Source organism: Nakaseomyces bracarensis (assembly GCF_045282275.1).
Source record: "Nakaseomyces bracarensis strain CBM3 chromosome Unknown Scaff8_0, whole genome shotgun sequence".
Lineage (NCBI taxonomy): Eukaryota > Fungi > Ascomycota > Saccharomycetes > Saccharomycetales > Saccharomycetaceae > Nakaseomyces > Nakaseomyces bracarensis.
The window spans coordinates 138,103-155,641 of record NW_027263969.1 but is presented as its reverse complement, the minus strand read 5'-3'; the positions used below and the strand labels follow the sequence as shown (position 1 = coordinate 155,641).

Here is a 17,539-nt window from a genome sequence, read left to right as displayed (position 1 = left end):
TGAGTCATTTTGACGGATTTTTCGTTAAATTTTTTTTTTCAGTTTTTAGCGATTTTTCAATTTTTTTTTCAAAAATTTTCAAATTTGCACAGAAATCGCCGTAGAAGTCACAAGAAGAGGTGCTGTCACTGAATAGTTTTTAAATTGCGATGTCCTTCGCAATTTAAATTTATATTAAATAAACCACCCAGCTAAATATTCTGTTTTATAGTAATATAAGAAATACTACAATTGCGTGTTGTTGTTTTTTTGCTATATAAATATAATAAAGGGAAACTATCATTTTCTTTATTCATTCTTCACCCCTCACGCAAAAAGCCCCTCCCAATAAATTATGCTATTGTATAGGAATACTGGGTTTCAACTTTGGCGTTATTCGAGATGTCTCTCGAGGACTTATGCCACGACAACACGGGAGAACAGTTTGTATCCTCCTCATGCGGACAGGTCTGTAGCTCATAAGACACCAGTCGGTGATGCTGCTAAGGAATACATGCGGAAGAAGAGGGAGCGGACCACGGCTCCGAAGTCTACTAGACTCACAGTAGAAGGTGTTATAGAGTGTCCCTTGGAATCCTTCCAATTGCTGAACTCTCCACTCTTTAATAAGGGTTCTGCCTTCACTCAGGAAGAACGTGAGGCGTTTAACCTGGATGCTTTGCTTCCTCCTCAGGTCAACACACTAGATGAACAATTGGAACGTGCTTACAAGCAGCTGTGTTATTTGAAAACACCTCTGGCCAAGAACGATTTCATGACCTCGCTAAGAGTCCAGAATAAAGTGCTGTACTTCGCACTTGTCAGAAAACATATCAGGGAATTGGTCCCTATCATCTACACACCTACGGAAGGTGACGCAATTGCAGCATACTCGCATAGGTTTAGAAAACCAGAAGGTGTGTTTCTAGATATTACAGAACCTGATTCCGTTGAAAAGAGACTGGCTGTATACGGCGAAGACAAGGATGTCGACTACATCGTCGTATCAGACTCGGAGGGTATTCTGGGGATAGGTGATCAAGGTGTTGGTGGTGTTCGTATCGCCATCTCAAAACTAGCCCTGATGACCTTGTGTGGTGGTATCCATCCCGGTAGAGTTATTCCAGTCTGCCTCGATGTAGGTACCAATAACAAAAAACTAGCAAGAGATGAACTATATATGGGTAACAAATTCTCTAGAATAAGAGGAAAGCAGTACGACGATTTCATTGAAAAGTTCATAAATGGTGTTAAGAAGTTGTATCCAAATGCCGTGCTCCACTTTGAAGATTTTGGTGTTAAAAATGCTAGAAGAATCCTGGATAGATATCGTTATGATCTGCCATGTTTCAATGATGATATTCAAGGAACCGGTGCCGTTGTCACGGCCTCTTTATTGGCTGCATTGAAACATACAGATAGAGAACTAAAAGACACCAAAGTTCTAGTTTTTGGTGCAGGTTCTGCAGGTCTGGGTATCGCTGACCAAATTACAAACCATATGGTCACTCATGGTTTGTCTCCAGAAAAAGCCCGCGAAAATATTTATTTAATGGATAGACGTGGTTTGATCTTAGACTCTATGGAAGAAAACTCTACACCAGCGCAACACAAGTATGCAAAACTGGATGAAGATTGGGATGGAATTGATACAACTAAACTATTTAATGTTGTTTCTAAAATGAGACCTACATGCTTGGTTGGTTGCTCCACTCAAGCAGGCGCATTCACCAAGGAAATTGTGCAAGAAATGTATAAACATAACCCAAGACCTATTATTTTTCCACTTTCAAATCCAACTAGACTTCATGAAGCCTTCCCACAGGATTTGATGGAATGGACAAACAATGACGCCTTAGTTGCTACTGGTTCCCCATTTGCTCCTGTAAACGGTTACCGTATCTCTGAAAATAATAACTGTTTCTCCTTCCCAGGTATTGGTCTTGGTGCTGTGCTTTCTCGTGCCACCGCAATTACTGATACTATGATTTCCGCTGCTGTCGATCAACTAGCTGCTTTATCTCCTTTAAAGGAGGGTGATTCTAGACCGGGCTTGCTACCACCACTTGAAGATATTACGAATACATCTGCGAAACTTGCGACTGCAGTGATATTGCAAGCATTGGAAGAAGGTTCCGCTAGAATTGAGGAAGAAGAGGTTCCAGGTTATCCTGGTCAAAAGGTCGAAGTTCCTAGAGATTTCGATAAATGTCTAGAATGGGTGAAATCCCAGATGTGGGAACCAGAATATAGACCTATGGTTAAGGTTGATTATGACCCCGAAGTTCATACCAACCAGATATGAAAAGAAATGTACACAAATTTTATGATATCAAGACATTTTTTATATTTTTTATATTTAATTAATAACCTGCAACATTTTATCCTATTCTAATCTAAATTTCCCATATAACGAACTTTAGTACATATGGAAAGCGGTACTTTATCAAATATTACATTCTATTACCAATTAACTAATTAACAAAATTTAAATATTTTAAGCATAATGCAATAACGTGCTCTTACTAGGTGCCATCTAGTTTAGATGACAGTAGCAATGAATACAAAATATAGCAATTACAGTTTCAATTTCTCATATCTACCTAATTAATGACGCTCAAAATATGTGGATGGTTTTCAAATAAGTTTTAAGTATATCATATCTAAATATTGTAGAGCTAAATAGAGAGTGGGGTAGAATTTTATATTCACGAAATGATTTGTACCTTGGAATTATTTTTATGTTTTGGCGAAAGAAATTGTAAAATCATTAGGGTGCGAGAGAGCAAAAATTAAAAAAAAAAAACGATAGATCCCTCACGAATTATTTCTGTTATCCACCATCCTTCAAAAATATTTATATTCTATTGGTTGGTTTTGGTTCTCTTGATCTTATGTAGCTAACTGTTGTGTCTCTCACTTTACTAATAACAATAATTTTTTTTGTTATTACGATTTGATGCTAAGAAAAAAAAAAAAATTATCCGATAAATACAGTTACATTAGTTATATAGAAAAGTTATACTGTACCCACTTCTTTATATTTGTTGCTATTTTCAGAATAGTAGAATTGTACTTGGCGTTCTCTCATTTTGGCTATCTTCTCGCTCTCGTCCAATCGTCTTTTATCATTTTGCTCAAAATAATAGATAAACTGTTCCACATCTATAGAGTCACACTCCTCAGCTCTTCCTAACTCTATATCTGCTCTAGGATTTACTTTTGATTTCAATATTGATTTACTCCCAGACGAACATATACTACTGTTTGAATTGCTCATTAAAGACGAACAGCCGCTGGACAATGCACAGGCTTCTATTTTGTCATTACTAGAAGGACTTGTTCCAATGGCTTCCTGCTTATCAAAGAAACAAACATAAGAGTTATCGCTGAATTTTAAACTTCCCTTAGAGTTTCTTGATTCATTAATGGATGAATAAAGAAAATGTCTAGTATCAAGATTATCGGATTCATCTTCATCTTCATTAATTTCGGATTCAAAGAACTTTCTATTCTTGAATGTCAAAGGTGCTCTAAAATAATTAAATGTCTTACCTATTTTTGCTGTACCTATTTTTGGATTCAGCATCTTTTGTTTGTCTATAAATTTTTTTATTGTAACTTTCTTATTTCTTGTTCCTCGGAAGGTTGGGACTTCATAATATTCCAGCTTTTCATTAGATACACTGTTTAGAGTGAAATTTTGCTTCTTTATCTCACTTCCAAAAGGAGTCCTATCTAATATACTATTCTTAGCTGTTAAATCTTCTCTCTTTACGTGTTTATTTTCTTTTGCAGATTTTAATTCTTTCTTATATTTCTCTCGGATGGTATTTGCCTTAAATTTGTCTTTTAATGTACTTTGGCATACTATACTATCCCCAGAATGAATAGAATTGTTACCAGACTTCGAAGATATTCCAATGTCTAGGTCCTTCAGGTCAGTACATTTACTATTAATGCTGTAGTGAAAGGGCATATCAAGACCATCACTAATTTGTACGTGTTGATCTTGTTCATTTTCAGAGACATAGAGACTATCTACAAGGCAGTGTTTCGTTTCATTTTGTCCATTATAAATAAGATTGTTAGATGAACTTATGGATATTGGAGTACTCAAACAGTTCGTGGCAAGTATAGTCTCCAAATTATGATAATCGATTAATGAACCATTAAAATTGAAATTTAGGTTACTGTATGTAAATACCTCACGAGGGATTACAGACTCCGTAGTACTTACGTTTTTGTCTTTTTGTATGTACCTCAGCGCCATGTCTTGTGTGCTAGTAGTTCTTAAACATCCTTGATCTGTTTTCCGATCTAAAATTTGTTTTAGTTTTTGTACTTTTATTGCATTGTTGTCAATCAAATTTGCATTTCTGTCTTGTGAATTTGTAGTAATCGGTCTCAAAACTGAGATCGAATCATTTTTCTTTGTTAAGGGTTTCTTTTGCATAATATTAGGTTCACCATTTTCATATATGTCATCTTTTTGATATTGTCTAATACCATTATTTGTGAAAATTGGATAGATATCACCCGATACTAAATAGTTTTCAGTTTCTTTCGCACTGTTATAGATTGCTTTTAGTGATGTAGTATCATCGCGGGTATTAAACGAGAAGTCTATCAATGACCTATCTGAGTCATAATTATCGCTAAATGGGGGGCCCTGACGTTCCAAGTCTGGTAGCAACACACTAGCAGTTGTATCTAAGTAACTAATGTCGAAGTCACTATTTATATTTTTTGAAGTATTTTCTGGTAGGCCTAAGGACTTACTACAGATTATATTTTCTCCATGGGAGGCTGAAGCACCTTTAACATGTCTCTTTCTGAAATATGTTCTCATCGAATCACTCAAGAGACCGCCATTGATCTGCTTAACAGATGCACATTTATCTCTAACTGTAGTTGCAAAAGATTTAGAAGAACTATAAAGCTTGCTACCAAGTCCTGTTGTACCAGTTCCAATAACTGCCTCTGGATCATCGTTTGGATAATAATATGCTTCACGCTTCCGAAAAACTAATTTCCAAAGTCTCTGTATACCCTTTGACTTATTCCGTAAAGTATCCGCCAAGTAGCTCCGAGTTGTTGAATTACTGTTTGCCATGTGTAATTGAAAAGATGTAATCAATGATAATCGCACTCTTTTTAGAGGTTTATATAAAGGTAAATTTTGCTTTGAGTATATTTATATCAAGACCAAGTCAAATTTAATTCCACTTCCTCTTAAAGCTACATAAGACCAATTAACACAAAAAAACAAAACATTATATTCAGCTTTTTGAAGCTAAGTTTATACCATGTACTATAATAAAAAAAAGTACTACAATTATCATTAGTGTTTCTTGCCACAAAAAATAATTTCGAACACTTTTTTCAATGATTTTATGTTCTTACATATTAAAAGTGTTCTCCTGCTTTATAATAAGTACTCAAACTTAATATTCAATCAGTTGGCTAGATTATATTTATAGCCTAATAATAAATCTTTTATGAACCTCTATACCAAGCAGCAACAACAGCGTCTATATAATCATACACGAAATAGCATGGCCAACTGAGCACAATTGTTACTTAACAAGACAACATAAATTTGTTTAATTAATAGTTTTTAATAGTAGTAAGTAGCCTATTTAACTATTGGTTTAGCTTATTGGGGAATTTCCAAGCAAATCTTACCTGTAGTTTGCTTGTTTTCCATAAGTTTTGCAACTTCAGCATACTCGGATAATGGGAAAGTCTGTGTAATATTGACCTTTAATTGGTTATTGTCAATGAGCTGCTTATAAACGGACGTGTAATGCTGCCATTCCTCTGGATCGGTTAAGTAACCAAACAAGGAAGGTCTGACAATCTTCAAATTCTTTGGAGTTAGTCTGTTAATGGATAGAGGGGGGACCACACCAGATGCGTTACCGTACGAAACCAAAGTACCTTTTCTTCTTAGCGCACTCAAATCAATTTCAAAGGTATCTTTACCAATTGAATCAAATGCCGCATGAACACCTTTTCCATCAGTGATTTCCATGATTCTCTCCAAAATATCATCCTTATTGTAATTTACTAGGAACTCGGCACCATACCCTTTAGCGAGTTGCAGTTTTTCGTCAGATGAAGAAACAGCAATTACATGAGCTCCTCTCTTTGAAATCAATTGGCATAATATGGAACCAACACCGCCAGATGGAGCGTACACCAATATGTAATCACCCTTTACTACCTTATAAGCTTCATCGACAAACGATAAGGCGGTCAAACACTGGATAAATGTAGATCCATACAGTTTCAACTCTTCATCTTTCCCGTCTGGTCCTAGGTTCATGATATGGTTATCAGCTGGTTTTTTAGTGTACTGAGCAAATGTGGAACCAGCCATATATGCAACCTTATCACCAACATTGTAGTTCTTTACTTTACTTCCAACCTGAACAACCTCACCAGCAGCTTCTCTACCCAAAATATATGGTACCTCGCATGGATAGTACCCTTTACGGAAATATGTCTCAATGAAATTAACACCAGCATATTTATTCTTCACTAAAATATCATTCTCATCAATTTTAGGTACTGGTACATCCTGATACTTGATAACATCATAGGAATCACTTTTACCATCAATCAAAATGACTTTCTGGGTTGTTGGGATACTCATCTTACTAAAATTTCTAAGTGATAGCTTAGCTCCGTTTGCTAATCCACTGCGCAGCATCAAATATAGGAGATAAAAGTAGTTTTATATGAAATTGAATATAGATAGAAAGTTTTAACCACGAAATATAATCCCTTATATATATATCAAATTTAATAAGAGCGAATGATTCCCTTTAAATACTTAGTATCAAAAAATGTATTAGCTAATGACCTTTCTAAGTTGCAACCAAGTTACTTAAAGTTAACTTTTACGTTATTAGGTAGACTCTCAATAGAACACACCGTACCATATTTCTTCCCAAATATGACGTCATATTGTAACCTTAAATTTTATAGTTTTAAGGAAGAACGTTTGTAATGAGCATTGCCTTTAATATAATAAAAGTTAGCTCAGCTGCATAGACAGTTCTTCTACTTTAGATTAGAAACTACTCCTCCCAAACTGTGAAGGTCCATTACATTCTTCTAATTTAGGTTCTTTTGATATTTGCTTCATATGTTTATGTACTCTGCGAGGTATTTTAGAAGATCGCTCTTACGTAATTCTGTGAGGTTGGTGCGGCTACAACTGCATTACTCCAAAGAAGTCTCTTCTCGTATACTTGTTCCTCCTGCCAGTCATTTGCGGAATAGCCGTATTGGAGGCACAGAGATCCGTGACAATGACATAGATAGGAAAGGTAACAGAATAACCCATGAATATAGACAATTACCAGAGGATTCAAATTACATCGAAGCCTATTATAATGAACTCCAATTGTTCCTGGATGACTATTTAAAGAAAGAGCTTGGTAAGACATACGTAGACTTTGAGAAAGAACCTGCAGAGCTGGTTTTTCAATTGGAAAAATACATTGAACTCCGTGTTGTACCACGATACAATCACAATAAGCCAAGCGAGAAAGTTGTTATAGACAGATTTCTTGCATTCTCAAATGGTGTCAAGTTAACACTGAGGCTCAATGGGGGTCACACATTTATATTTGATGTCATGCTTCAGGCTAAAAGAGTCTTTGATAAACTGGATGCAAAGAAAAACAAGTCATAACTATAGTTAATATTCATAATACCTATTCTTACAATCCAGCTTATGATAGATAGGGAAAATTATTATAATGGTTACTAAAATTATTTTACGCACAAATAACTGATGTTGTCAATATATTCCAAAGGTACAAATGAAGTGCTTTGTTAGGAGGAAAACATAAATACACATAAATATTCTGTAAAGTAAAAACTTGATTATGATACAAATAGTTTAGTTTTAATAATACACAAATATAATAATACAAATGTTATAGTTCAGCTCTCAGTTTAAATAAAAGACATAAAAAGAGGGCTTTTACCATCGAGAGTCAATAAAATTGAATGATTTAAAATAAAGATAAAAGAATACAATGACTCCAAGAGGATGTGAAATTAACAAAAATACAGCCTTAAAGCTCAGCGGGAAATATTACACTTCCATTAGCAGAGAAGGAAAAAAAATGAAGAAAAATGATTTAATGGTTTAGGCTTCAACTTCCACTTCGACATCAACATCATCCTCATCCATAGGGTGATATCCTAGCTGGGTAAGTACCTTAACACTGACTTCAGATGGATTCTTATTCTTTGACTGCTTCGCCATCTTTTTCATTTTTTCGTAACATACTTCCACCTCTAGAGGAGATAGATTAGCAATTGGGTTAGACATAGAGATGTCTTCCCAATCAACCATAGATTCATCGTTATAACCTAAAATTTTCAACCTTTCGAAAACCCACCTAAACTCTTGAGGATCTCTCATATCAATCTTTTCTAGAGCTTCTCTTCTAATTAATTTGTTCCATTTGTATCTACACTGGATACGAGATCTTGCTCCATTCATTCTTTCACTTACTTGTGTCCAATTAATTGCGTCTTTAAAACTAACACTGCCTTGTTTCATACGTGGCAGAAGTCCTTCTGAACCAGATTGAGATGTATTCTTTTCACTGTTCTCATTGTTCTCCAAATCTGGTATTTGACTGTTGTCATCCATCATTGGTTCATATTGACGGTTGGCTTCCTCAATCATTTCGTGAATAACGCGTTTTAGAAGTTCCTCCTCCTCTGCGGACCATCTATTGGCAGATCTGTTTCCACCACATTTAACATAGTTTCTCCAACGATCTCTACAATCTTCAGGCATTCTACCAAGTGCTTTACCAACTTCAGCCCATTGGCCCTCTTTTTCTTGACAGATACGCGCAAGTAGGTCATCTTCTTCCTTAGTCCACTTACCACGTTGTTCAAAAATATGATACTTTCTTCTCATATGCTTATAAATAGACGAGCTTGTACGGTAGGGTAGAATCTGATAGATACTGTTCCAGAAATTATCTTTTGGACGTTCAGAGCTCCAAATTCTTTCACAAACTTGTCTTCTTGTCAGCCCTTCAATGCTCTGATACTCAGTGACAAACGTTTCTAGAGCAGCATCTTCCTCTTTTGTGAAGGCTTTACTAGTTGATGAGCTACCACCTCCAATAGTATTAGCACTACGACCCATCTTAGAAGCCGCTTTTACAGATTCAATAACTTCACGGTCAACAGACTTGGCAGCATTCTTAACTGCAGCTTTCAGCATCTCTTGAATTTCATCGGTTTTATTCTTATCAAACTCACCATCATGTAATTCTGTTTTACCCTCGTATTCCTCATCGTCAGACCCTTTAGAGTTAGTAACCTTTGGCAAAACGTCCTGATAACTCTTCTTCTCCAGAGATTTTGTAACAGGCGTATCGTAGTGCCTCGATGGGTCATGTAGGTGGATATTCAATTCCTGCTCTTGAGAGTCATACGCCAATTTTTCATCAGATTGATCATCTTCATTATGAGCAGATTCAGATTCAGCCTCTCTGTTTCTATTGTGCTCGTCGACATACTTCTGTAGTTCCTTTAATCTTTCTTCTTGATTACCTTTACCTTCAGAACCATCTGAGAAGTTTTCATAGTCTGATGTCTTGCCAGTATCCTGATGATGACCATTACCACTAGCTTCGTTATTCTTAGCTTCGTCCATCATAACAGAAGGATCTTCAAGGGAGGTCAACTCCGGATCAACCATAAACCCAGCAGCCTCATCAACTTCTTCTTGAGCCTTGTATTTAGACTTCTTACTATGCTTTTCGCGTTTACCTTCATCACGAGACCTCTTCTTCTTACTCCGATGTTTCTTCCTACCAGCTGCCTCCACAGCAGCCAGCGTCACCTCCATATCATCTAACTCCTTATCCTTCTTGTCATCAGATATAGAACCAACATACTTCATAACAGCCTCTTCAACAGACTCATTATCTTCTTTACCCATCTCGTTGTTTAGTTTTGTTTTTTCAAGTTTGTTTTTGTTTTCGTCCGGCTTTTTCCCGTATTTCTAATGTTTTTACCCTTATATGTTAACCTTTATAGAAAAACAATTTTTAATTCTTATTAATAATTTTGGGTAATTTCGTGATCACTTCTTGTTAATAATAATTGTCAATTAGAATATTTATTCCTGAAACTAATGGATTTTGATAAGGAGTTATTTCGAGAAAACTCCTTTTTTTTTGCTTTCTTTCTTAGTTGTTTTATAAGATATTCCTTGTTTTTTTATTGTTAGGTATTGCAACAACAAAGGTTTATAAATAATATTGTACTATTATACCTTTTTATTAGATAATCACTATTTGAATTCAAGATTCAGTGTTTGGAATAGTTATTAAGTATGGGTAACTTTTTATGGGTAACTTTTAAAAGATATATATATACGTCCGGGTTGTTTTAAATTTCCTTTGTTTATTTATTTTGGATTTGGATTATTTTTTTGGGTTCAAAACGCCTCCTCCTTTTTTTTTTTTTTTCTTTCATTTTTAGCTTCTCTTCGCATTTTCTCTCGGGCATTTTTTTTATCTTGCCACAGAGTAGCCCGCAGAAAAACACCAACATGAATGAGTTGTGAGACGATAAACAAATCGCCGGTCACAATAAACGTATCATCATATGATATACGTATAAAGGGATACCATTTACGTATTAGATGATAAGTTATCGCATACATCACAAACATACACTTATAAATATAAATATATATTGATTAAACTGTGTTTTTATTAAAATGTAATAAAAGTATGAAATGATTATGCATGTATATATTTTTTTTAAGAAAAAAAAATTAAAATAATGAAGAGAAAAACGAAACCCAAGTATAAAAATATTAGAAATAACCAAAAAAAAAATAATAATAAGATATACCTCTCTTATTATAAAGAACGTTCTTTGGATTTCTTTCATTTTTTTTTTATTGTTTTATAATATATTTTTTATATTCATTCATTTATCTGTATGCTCAAAAATTGGGGAATGAGAAAGTTGTGGTGAAGGTGCTATCGAGTTCACTCGTGTTGAGTCATCAGATGTATGTCTATAGAGTCTGATCTTACGAGCTTCTCTTTCTTCATTATATAGAGCCTTACTAGACCTGTCGTTATTATCTTTATCGTCCTCCTCTGTCTCCGTATCGCTATCTTCCTCATCGCTCTCAAATATAAATGTCGGATTATACAGCGACTTATGCCTGCTCGAAGTGTCGTTATCCGAGGACTCACCATCGCTGTTATGTTGGGAAGCCACTGTCTTACTGAGACTATCTGCACTCAGCACATAGTTCGTCGTATCCTCCAGTAACACAAGTGTCTCGCCTGGCACATCCACTACCTCATTCCCCCCAACTATAAGCCCATTCACCACCTGCTGGGTCTCCACCGGCAGAAATGCCTCTATATCCTCTGCCGTCACAACCCTGTTATACTCCCACCGCCGTCTCCTGGGCCCAAACCCGATTACCGGCTCATCTTCATGTAAACGCGTATCAGATAACACCCGTACCCCACCCTCAACTAGAACACATTGTGCTACACTCTCGTTAAATCTAACCTTACGCACCCTCTTCTCTGTATACGCACCCTTCCTCATCAGCTAATTATATATATTTTTTCTATCTTTTCCTAAGTGACCGTATTGTATTTTATTATTATTCTATTGTTATTATTCCTCTGGTTCAAATTGTCACTTCTTACTCGATCTTTACTGATGTACTGCTATGGGGTAACCAACCAAATCTATACTCTTATATATAAAGAAAATAACTTAATAAAAAGGGGAGTTAACATATCCGGAACAATCTATGGGCTAATGTACTAGTATCTCTCTTAAATAAAACATTCTCTTCTCTATTTTTGATGTACCTATATAGCACTTGTTTAGAGGAGGAGGGGAGGCAGGGAGAGGAGATAAAGCCGCCGATAACGCGTTCTTTTCACCTTGTCCTTTCCTTTCCCTTATCCCATTGTTATTTTAATTCTTAATTGTACGCAAGTTTCTCTACATTCGAAACATTTATCTAGAACTTCCCTTTACCCAGAAGTAGAATCACCTTAGAACCTCTCGGGGTAGTTTTCCAAATACCATCTGACTCGTTTTTCTGTTCTTCTCTATTTATTATGGGTATCGTTCTAAGATCCATTTAATTTCCTAACAGGACATCGGGAGACACATTTTTTATTATCTTATCTCAGTTTTGCTAACCACAATTTTTATCTACTTCTGCAGCTCGATCTACGTATAGTTTTTTCTTATGTATGTTGCTACAGCCACACGAGGGGTGTGCATATATTTCTTTTTTTTTTTTTTCTTGGGTTCGCTGAAAGTGATGGACAAATGGAGGTGAGAGAACTTAGGTAATTTAATGAGAGGGGTAAGAAACATCCGTAGCTTTATTCCCTCCGACCTCCCTCCCCCTCCGCCTTCCTGTCCCATTTACCCTCCTTTTAGTTGCTCTGTGCCCTATTTTTATTGTTCCCTTCCATCCCCGACTCCCGTTTTCCCGTCCATCCCTCACCCCCAACCCACGTTTCGCATGTCGTAATTTGTACTTTTCCATATCTTGCCTTTTTCTTCCCCTTAATTATAATAACATAAACAAAAAAAAAAAAAGAAACACATAAACCTACCCCACTCGGCCGGCTTATCGGATAGATGGGATCTCGCCATCTATTCGTTATGTAATTCTCATCTAATACTCACGCACATCATGTGACAACATGTGTCTGCATACGGTTTACAGCATGTGATATTCGTTTACTATTATATGAGCTTCAAACAGTAATTAAAAAAAAAAGAAAATGTGTATATATAGTATTATATTTGGCTTTTTACTTATATTAAAAGTAACAATTTTATACAAAAAAGCAGTAAGCTGAATAGTAACCTTGCTTTTTTTTTCATTATCTAAAGTGTATGGGAGGAATGAGAGTTTAATTTTTTGTTATCTAATTGGTTAAGTTGGTAATAACAAAAAAAAAAAAACTAAAATTTAATAGATTTTTTCTTAACATTTTATTAAACAAATGGAAATTTCTTATAGTCTCTTACAAGTTTCGTGGAAACACTTACCTTGGATTTCGTGAATTTGAAGTTCCAAAGCAGATGGGTTTCTGGAACCATCGGCACCAGCGATGGCACCAGCACCCCAAGCACTACCACCGTGGACCTCTTGCAAGTTGGTGATCTCAGCGAAGACGTTCTTGTAACCCAATGGCACATAAGTGATACCGTGGTGGGCTAGAGTAGAGATAGCGTTGATAATAGTGGATTCGTTACCACCACCGGTACCGGTGGAGACGAAGAAACCGGCAGCCTTACCGTGAAGAGAACCTTGGGCCCATAGACCACCAGTAGCATCCCAGAAGGACTTCCATTGTTCTGGGAAGTTACCGTATCTGGTTGGGATACCGAACAAGTAAGCGTCGTATTCAACCAATGTGTCTCTGGTAGCAATTGGGTAGTTGCTCTTTGGAGCAGCATAACTCTGCTCTAGAATCTCCTGACTCAAAGTCTCTGGAACTTGGTAGATGTCAGCCTTACCACCAGCAGCATCAATACCCTTCTTCTCAGCCTCAGCCAATTGGACGGTGTGTCCATACATGGAATAGATAATAATTGCAATTCTAGCCATCTTTTTTTTATATTTATTTGTTATTTATATCAAGGTTTCTTCTTTATCAATTGCTAATGAAAGTAAACGTTCCCTTTTGTCTTTTAGAAGAGAGAAATTGGACAGATCTGCAATACCGTGCCTTTTATATGATTTGCAAAAGAAAACAATCTCTCCCTCCCCTCCAATTCCTTCATCTTCTCTAATTCCCCTTTGCCCCTTCACACTTTTTCTCAATTGAAAGATATCTCTCGATGTACAGTTAACATGCGGGGGGGAGGGACAAGGAATCAGATAAAAAAATGGCTTGTCCATATTATATAAACAAACTTCGTTAACACAACACAGACAATGCTGCGTACCAAGCAAAACGGGACGTGTAACATCGAGGAATATTATTACCCATACAACATCAAAGAACCCAAACCGTAGAAGCAAAACAAAGGACCACATCGTAGAAAGTTGCGTATGGCTTCGTTTCTTCACGCGCAACGCATCCACAAGAAAAACTCTTGTGAGAGGAAAGACTTCAGTAACGTCGTAGACAAGAATAGGATGGCTGCAAGAACGCAGCAGCCGTGGCCCGGGAGAGGGACAGAAAACTTATTTTATCATAATTATTACGTTATTAATAAAAATAGGGAAGTTGCTATAATAAATGATATAACTAAAAAATTATTAATTATTTGGGAAGCGTTATTCTTTAAACCTTGTTAGAAAGAAAAAAAAAAAGAAAGAAAGAAACAACATCTCTTTTATACTTATTTATTATATTATAAAATCGATATAGACATTATAAATTGGTAACAATTGGTTGTCTCTTAGCACTGCCGACATCGACACCTTCTGGTAGGATGTCTGGGATCCTGTACAGACAACCACCGGTGTGGTCACCGGCCTTACCGTGCTCAATGTCCTCATTCGCGGTGGTGACGATGAGATCACGACCTACGAAACAGCACGAGGATGGTCTTGGTGTGCCTTCAGGGATCAGGTACTGTGTCAAGAGTCTGCCGTCTGTCAAGGAGTATTTCTGGATCTTGCGTGCGGACCAAACACATATGTAGATTGTGTTGTTAGTTAGGTCGATACAGGATCCGTCTGGTTCTGGGGATGGGTACTGGGCGTTCGTTTCGTTCTTGATATTGATGAACTTGCTGCTCTGGCCGTTCTCAATTTTAACAATGGCATGGTTCAATGAATCAGTCCAGTGTATTTTCGTATTAGTCTTGTCCCAGTGGATGGCATTTGGGATGTTGATGTGGTTGACGAACATCTCAACCTTGTGTGGCTTATGCATTAGGTCAACAGTGACGTAGGCACCAATTGGAGCCATCTTGACATGGAAATCTGGCATAACACCGACATATAGCTTGGTACCGTCAGGTCCTACATTACCGTCATTAGATCTAAGGTCAATGGCATGATCCTTTAATTCTGGACATGATGAGTACAGAGCAATGTACTCCCATTTCTTGGTAGAGAACTTGCAGTGGCCAACACCGTGCTTACCACCGAACAACACAGAATCAATCTTACCGTCTTTACCCAAAACAGGGAAAATGCATCCGACACTCTCATGTAGATCACTGTCAGGATACTTTATCTCGGCATCTTTTAGATAATTGCTCTTGGTAGCCACAAATTGGTCGTGTTGCGAAGTCCCCTTAGTGGTGACATCGTCCAATCTATGGATCTCCCCCTTGAAGATATCAACCCAAAGCAGAGTATCGCTTTCCTTAATGTAGGTCAACCCTTCACTCAATCTAGCATCTGGAACGTGATAAAATGGCTCTAAATGGTCGTATTTAATGGTTTCAACGTTTTGCATTGTATCTTTTTTTTTTCCTTCTTTCTTTCTATAGGAATAAAGTTTTTAAACTATCAAGAAAATAAAAACGCACTATTTCAACTGTAATTAAATAGTGAAATAGATCGAGGAATAAGTCCAACTTATATAAGAATGGAAATGATTTACGTATTTTAGTTTCTATAATAGAGAAGCTGGCTTGCTTCTTCCCTTTTTTACCCTTTATCTTCTATTTTATCATTCCCCTGCCCCATTATACCATCTCTCTGTCCTCCCCTCGTTCTATACATTTTGATGAGTATGGGCCCTTTTTTTTTTTTTTAGATAAAAGCAGCGATGATTTTCTATAGCGGTGAGTTTAGATTTCTACCCTATACAAGCTATCCCTTCTTTTTTTTTTCCCCCCCCCACAGTGTTTAGTGCAAGGGAGCTGTCAATAGAGAACCCAACAAAAAGGAGAGAGCTACTACCATCTCACGGTCTGCGCAATGTCTCCAAGTTATACTACCCCTCCACTCCCTCTTGCTGCTCTTTTTTCTCTTCCTCCTTCTCCAATCCCAACCCTATATGACTTCTCAATGCCCCCCACCTCCACTAGCGATCTCTACTAGCCCTTTATTTTCTTCCCAGTAATTACGTTAAGCTCCTATTTAAAAAAAAACCACGTATAACTATATACGTATATATCAGGTGGTACAACTAAGGATTACCCTGTGTATATAATATTCTACGAAATTGCAGGTACTGCCATACGTAGATGCATGTGCCCCAGGATATCGACTCCTAGGGTGTTGCGTGAAATATCCAAAGATACGTATGTCAGCTGGTTATGTAAGCTCAATTTTATTCTGTTGTTTCTCATTGGGTGTGGCTAGATTCGGTAAAAAAATTAATGGAGTAAAGCTTACGGGTGTTCGGATGCAGATCCCTATTAGAAGAATATCGAAAAAGACAAGGAGTTACCACTAACTTTTTCTTCTCTCTCTCTCTCTCTATATCCGAGCCATTTCTTTTAGTATTTTTTTTATAAAAAATGGTTATTTTTCTTTTGTTTGTTTTTTCCTCAATTGTTTTGATAGTATGTTATTTGTTTATCTTTTCCTAACATGGACATGCGATGTTTCCTCCCCTTTTTTTTTATTTCCATATCACGTCATTCCGTTATTCTCTTCCCGCCTTTCATTGGTGCGATGTTTGCGTGAATTAAAACTACTTCAACATAGAAACACCCCTACAAAATTCCTTAGTATTTATTTACTTGTTTGTTCTATTCTTGTTTTTCTCTATATTTACCTATTAAGGAAAGTTTGTACAACTTCTTCCCACTGCTTCCTAGTAAGCATTTTTTTACTTACGTTTCCTTAAATGGTAATTTGCCCTCTCTCTATATTCCCTCTTCCGTCTTTCTCTTATTTACTCCTTTTTAACATGGGTGGTTGTTTATCCCACACATTGACACTACAGAAACACTTACAAGCAGCACATTGGTTGTCTCTTTTTTCTCTTCTATCTGGTATGGTTATGAAACAGATGTAATTACTAACAAGACCTGCAACACATTGTTTATTATGGATGATAATTATCTCATAAGCAAGAAATGGACGTACAACTCCCCGAACAAAGAGAGAAAAAAAGGATAAACCTTATACTGTATAGAAGCCCTAGAGAGAAGGTAAGGAAGACCAGTTCCGAACACTTAGCTCCGTGGTTTTTTTTTTTTTGTTTTGATATCCGTTGAGTCCTTAAAAGGATTTGCCCATTTAGTAGGAGATGGCACACCCTTGTCTACTCTCTTCTTTGTATAAGCTAGGTAATACTTTTCAATAAACAATCCAATGGAGGGAAATTCAATTGATTTTACAGTTATAACAAAAAAAAAAAACTCAATTCCCTCAAGGGATTAAGGAGAAACCCAACGAGAATGAAGTAATTAAGTAAAAGTAGAAAAAAAAAAAAATAAAAAATTTTTTTTTCCATCCAATGGATATTATTGGTTTTCCTTTTGTAATATAAATACAATTCATTTGATAGCACTTATAAAAAGTAAGATTTTTAGCGAAACTAAGTTCTTTCATTTCTTATCTCTCTACCTA

The 17,539-nt window shown here is 36.4% G+C and overlaps 8 protein-coding genes across 8 annotated transcripts; 2 read left to right on the top strand and 6 right to left on the bottom strand.

Moving 5' to 3' along the window:
- Positions 1–334: 334 nt before the first annotated feature.
- On the top strand, positions 335–2,284 carry MAE1 (malate dehydrogenase (oxaloacetate-decarboxylating); the record flags this gene model as incomplete). The annotated part of the gene is made up of 1 exon (XM_071052085.1): positions 335–2,284. One exon carries the CDS (start codon positions 335–337, stop codon positions 2,282–2,284), a length of 1,950 nt encoding a protein of 649 aa, XP_070906706.1.
- Positions 2,285–2,998: 714 nt separating this feature from the next.
- Positions 2,999–5,095, bottom strand: GIP1 (protein phosphatase regulator GIP1; the record flags this gene model as incomplete). The annotated part of the gene is made up of 1 exon (XM_071052084.1): positions 2,999–5,095. One exon carries the CDS (start codon positions 5,093–5,095, stop codon positions 2,999–3,001), a length of 2,097 nt encoding a protein of 698 aa, XP_070906705.1.
- A 543-nt stretch (positions 5,096–5,638) lies between these two features.
- Positions 5,639–6,697, bottom strand: ZTA1 (NADPH:quinone reductase; the record flags this gene model as incomplete). The annotated part of the gene is made up of 1 exon (XM_071052083.1): positions 5,639–6,697. The coding sequence occupies one exon, from the start codon at positions 6,695–6,697 to the stop codon at positions 5,639–5,641; it is 1,059 nt and encodes a 352-aa protein (XP_070906704.1).
- A 444-nt stretch (positions 6,698–7,141) lies between these two features.
- On the top strand, positions 7,142–7,687 carry FMP23 (Fmp23p; the record flags this gene model as incomplete). Its single annotated transcript, XM_071052082.1, has 1 exon — positions 7,142–7,687. The coding sequence occupies one exon, from the start codon at positions 7,142–7,144 to the stop codon at positions 7,685–7,687; it is 546 nt and encodes a 181-aa protein (XP_070906703.1).
- A 462-nt stretch (positions 7,688–8,149) lies between these two features.
- On the bottom strand, positions 8,150–9,973 carry REB1 (DNA-binding protein REB1; the record flags this gene model as incomplete). The annotated part of the gene is made up of 1 exon (XM_071052081.1): positions 8,150–9,973. One exon carries the CDS (start codon positions 9,971–9,973, stop codon positions 8,150–8,152), a length of 1,824 nt encoding a protein of 607 aa, XP_070906702.1.
- A 1,001-nt stretch (positions 9,974–10,974) lies between these two features.
- Positions 10,975–11,616, bottom strand: RNJ42_01915 (uncharacterized protein; the record flags this gene model as incomplete). The annotated part of the gene is made up of 1 exon (XM_071052080.1): positions 10,975–11,616. The coding sequence occupies one exon, from the start codon at positions 11,614–11,616 to the stop codon at positions 10,975–10,977; it is 642 nt and encodes a 213-aa protein (XP_070906701.1).
- Positions 11,617–13,060: 1,444 nt separating this feature from the next.
- On the bottom strand, positions 13,061–13,657 carry RFS1 (flavodoxin-like fold family protein; the record flags this gene model as incomplete). The annotated part of the gene is made up of 1 exon (XM_071052079.1): positions 13,061–13,657. The coding sequence occupies one exon, from the start codon at positions 13,655–13,657 to the stop codon at positions 13,061–13,063; it is 597 nt and encodes a 198-aa protein (XP_070906700.1).
- Positions 13,658–14,429: 772 nt separating this feature from the next.
- Positions 14,430–15,467, bottom strand: RNJ42_01913 (regucalcin; the record flags this gene model as incomplete). Its single annotated transcript, XM_071052078.1, has 1 exon — positions 14,430–15,467. One exon carries the CDS (start codon positions 15,465–15,467, stop codon positions 14,430–14,432), a length of 1,038 nt encoding a protein of 345 aa, XP_070906699.1.
- Positions 15,468–17,539: the final 2,072 nt, after the last annotated feature.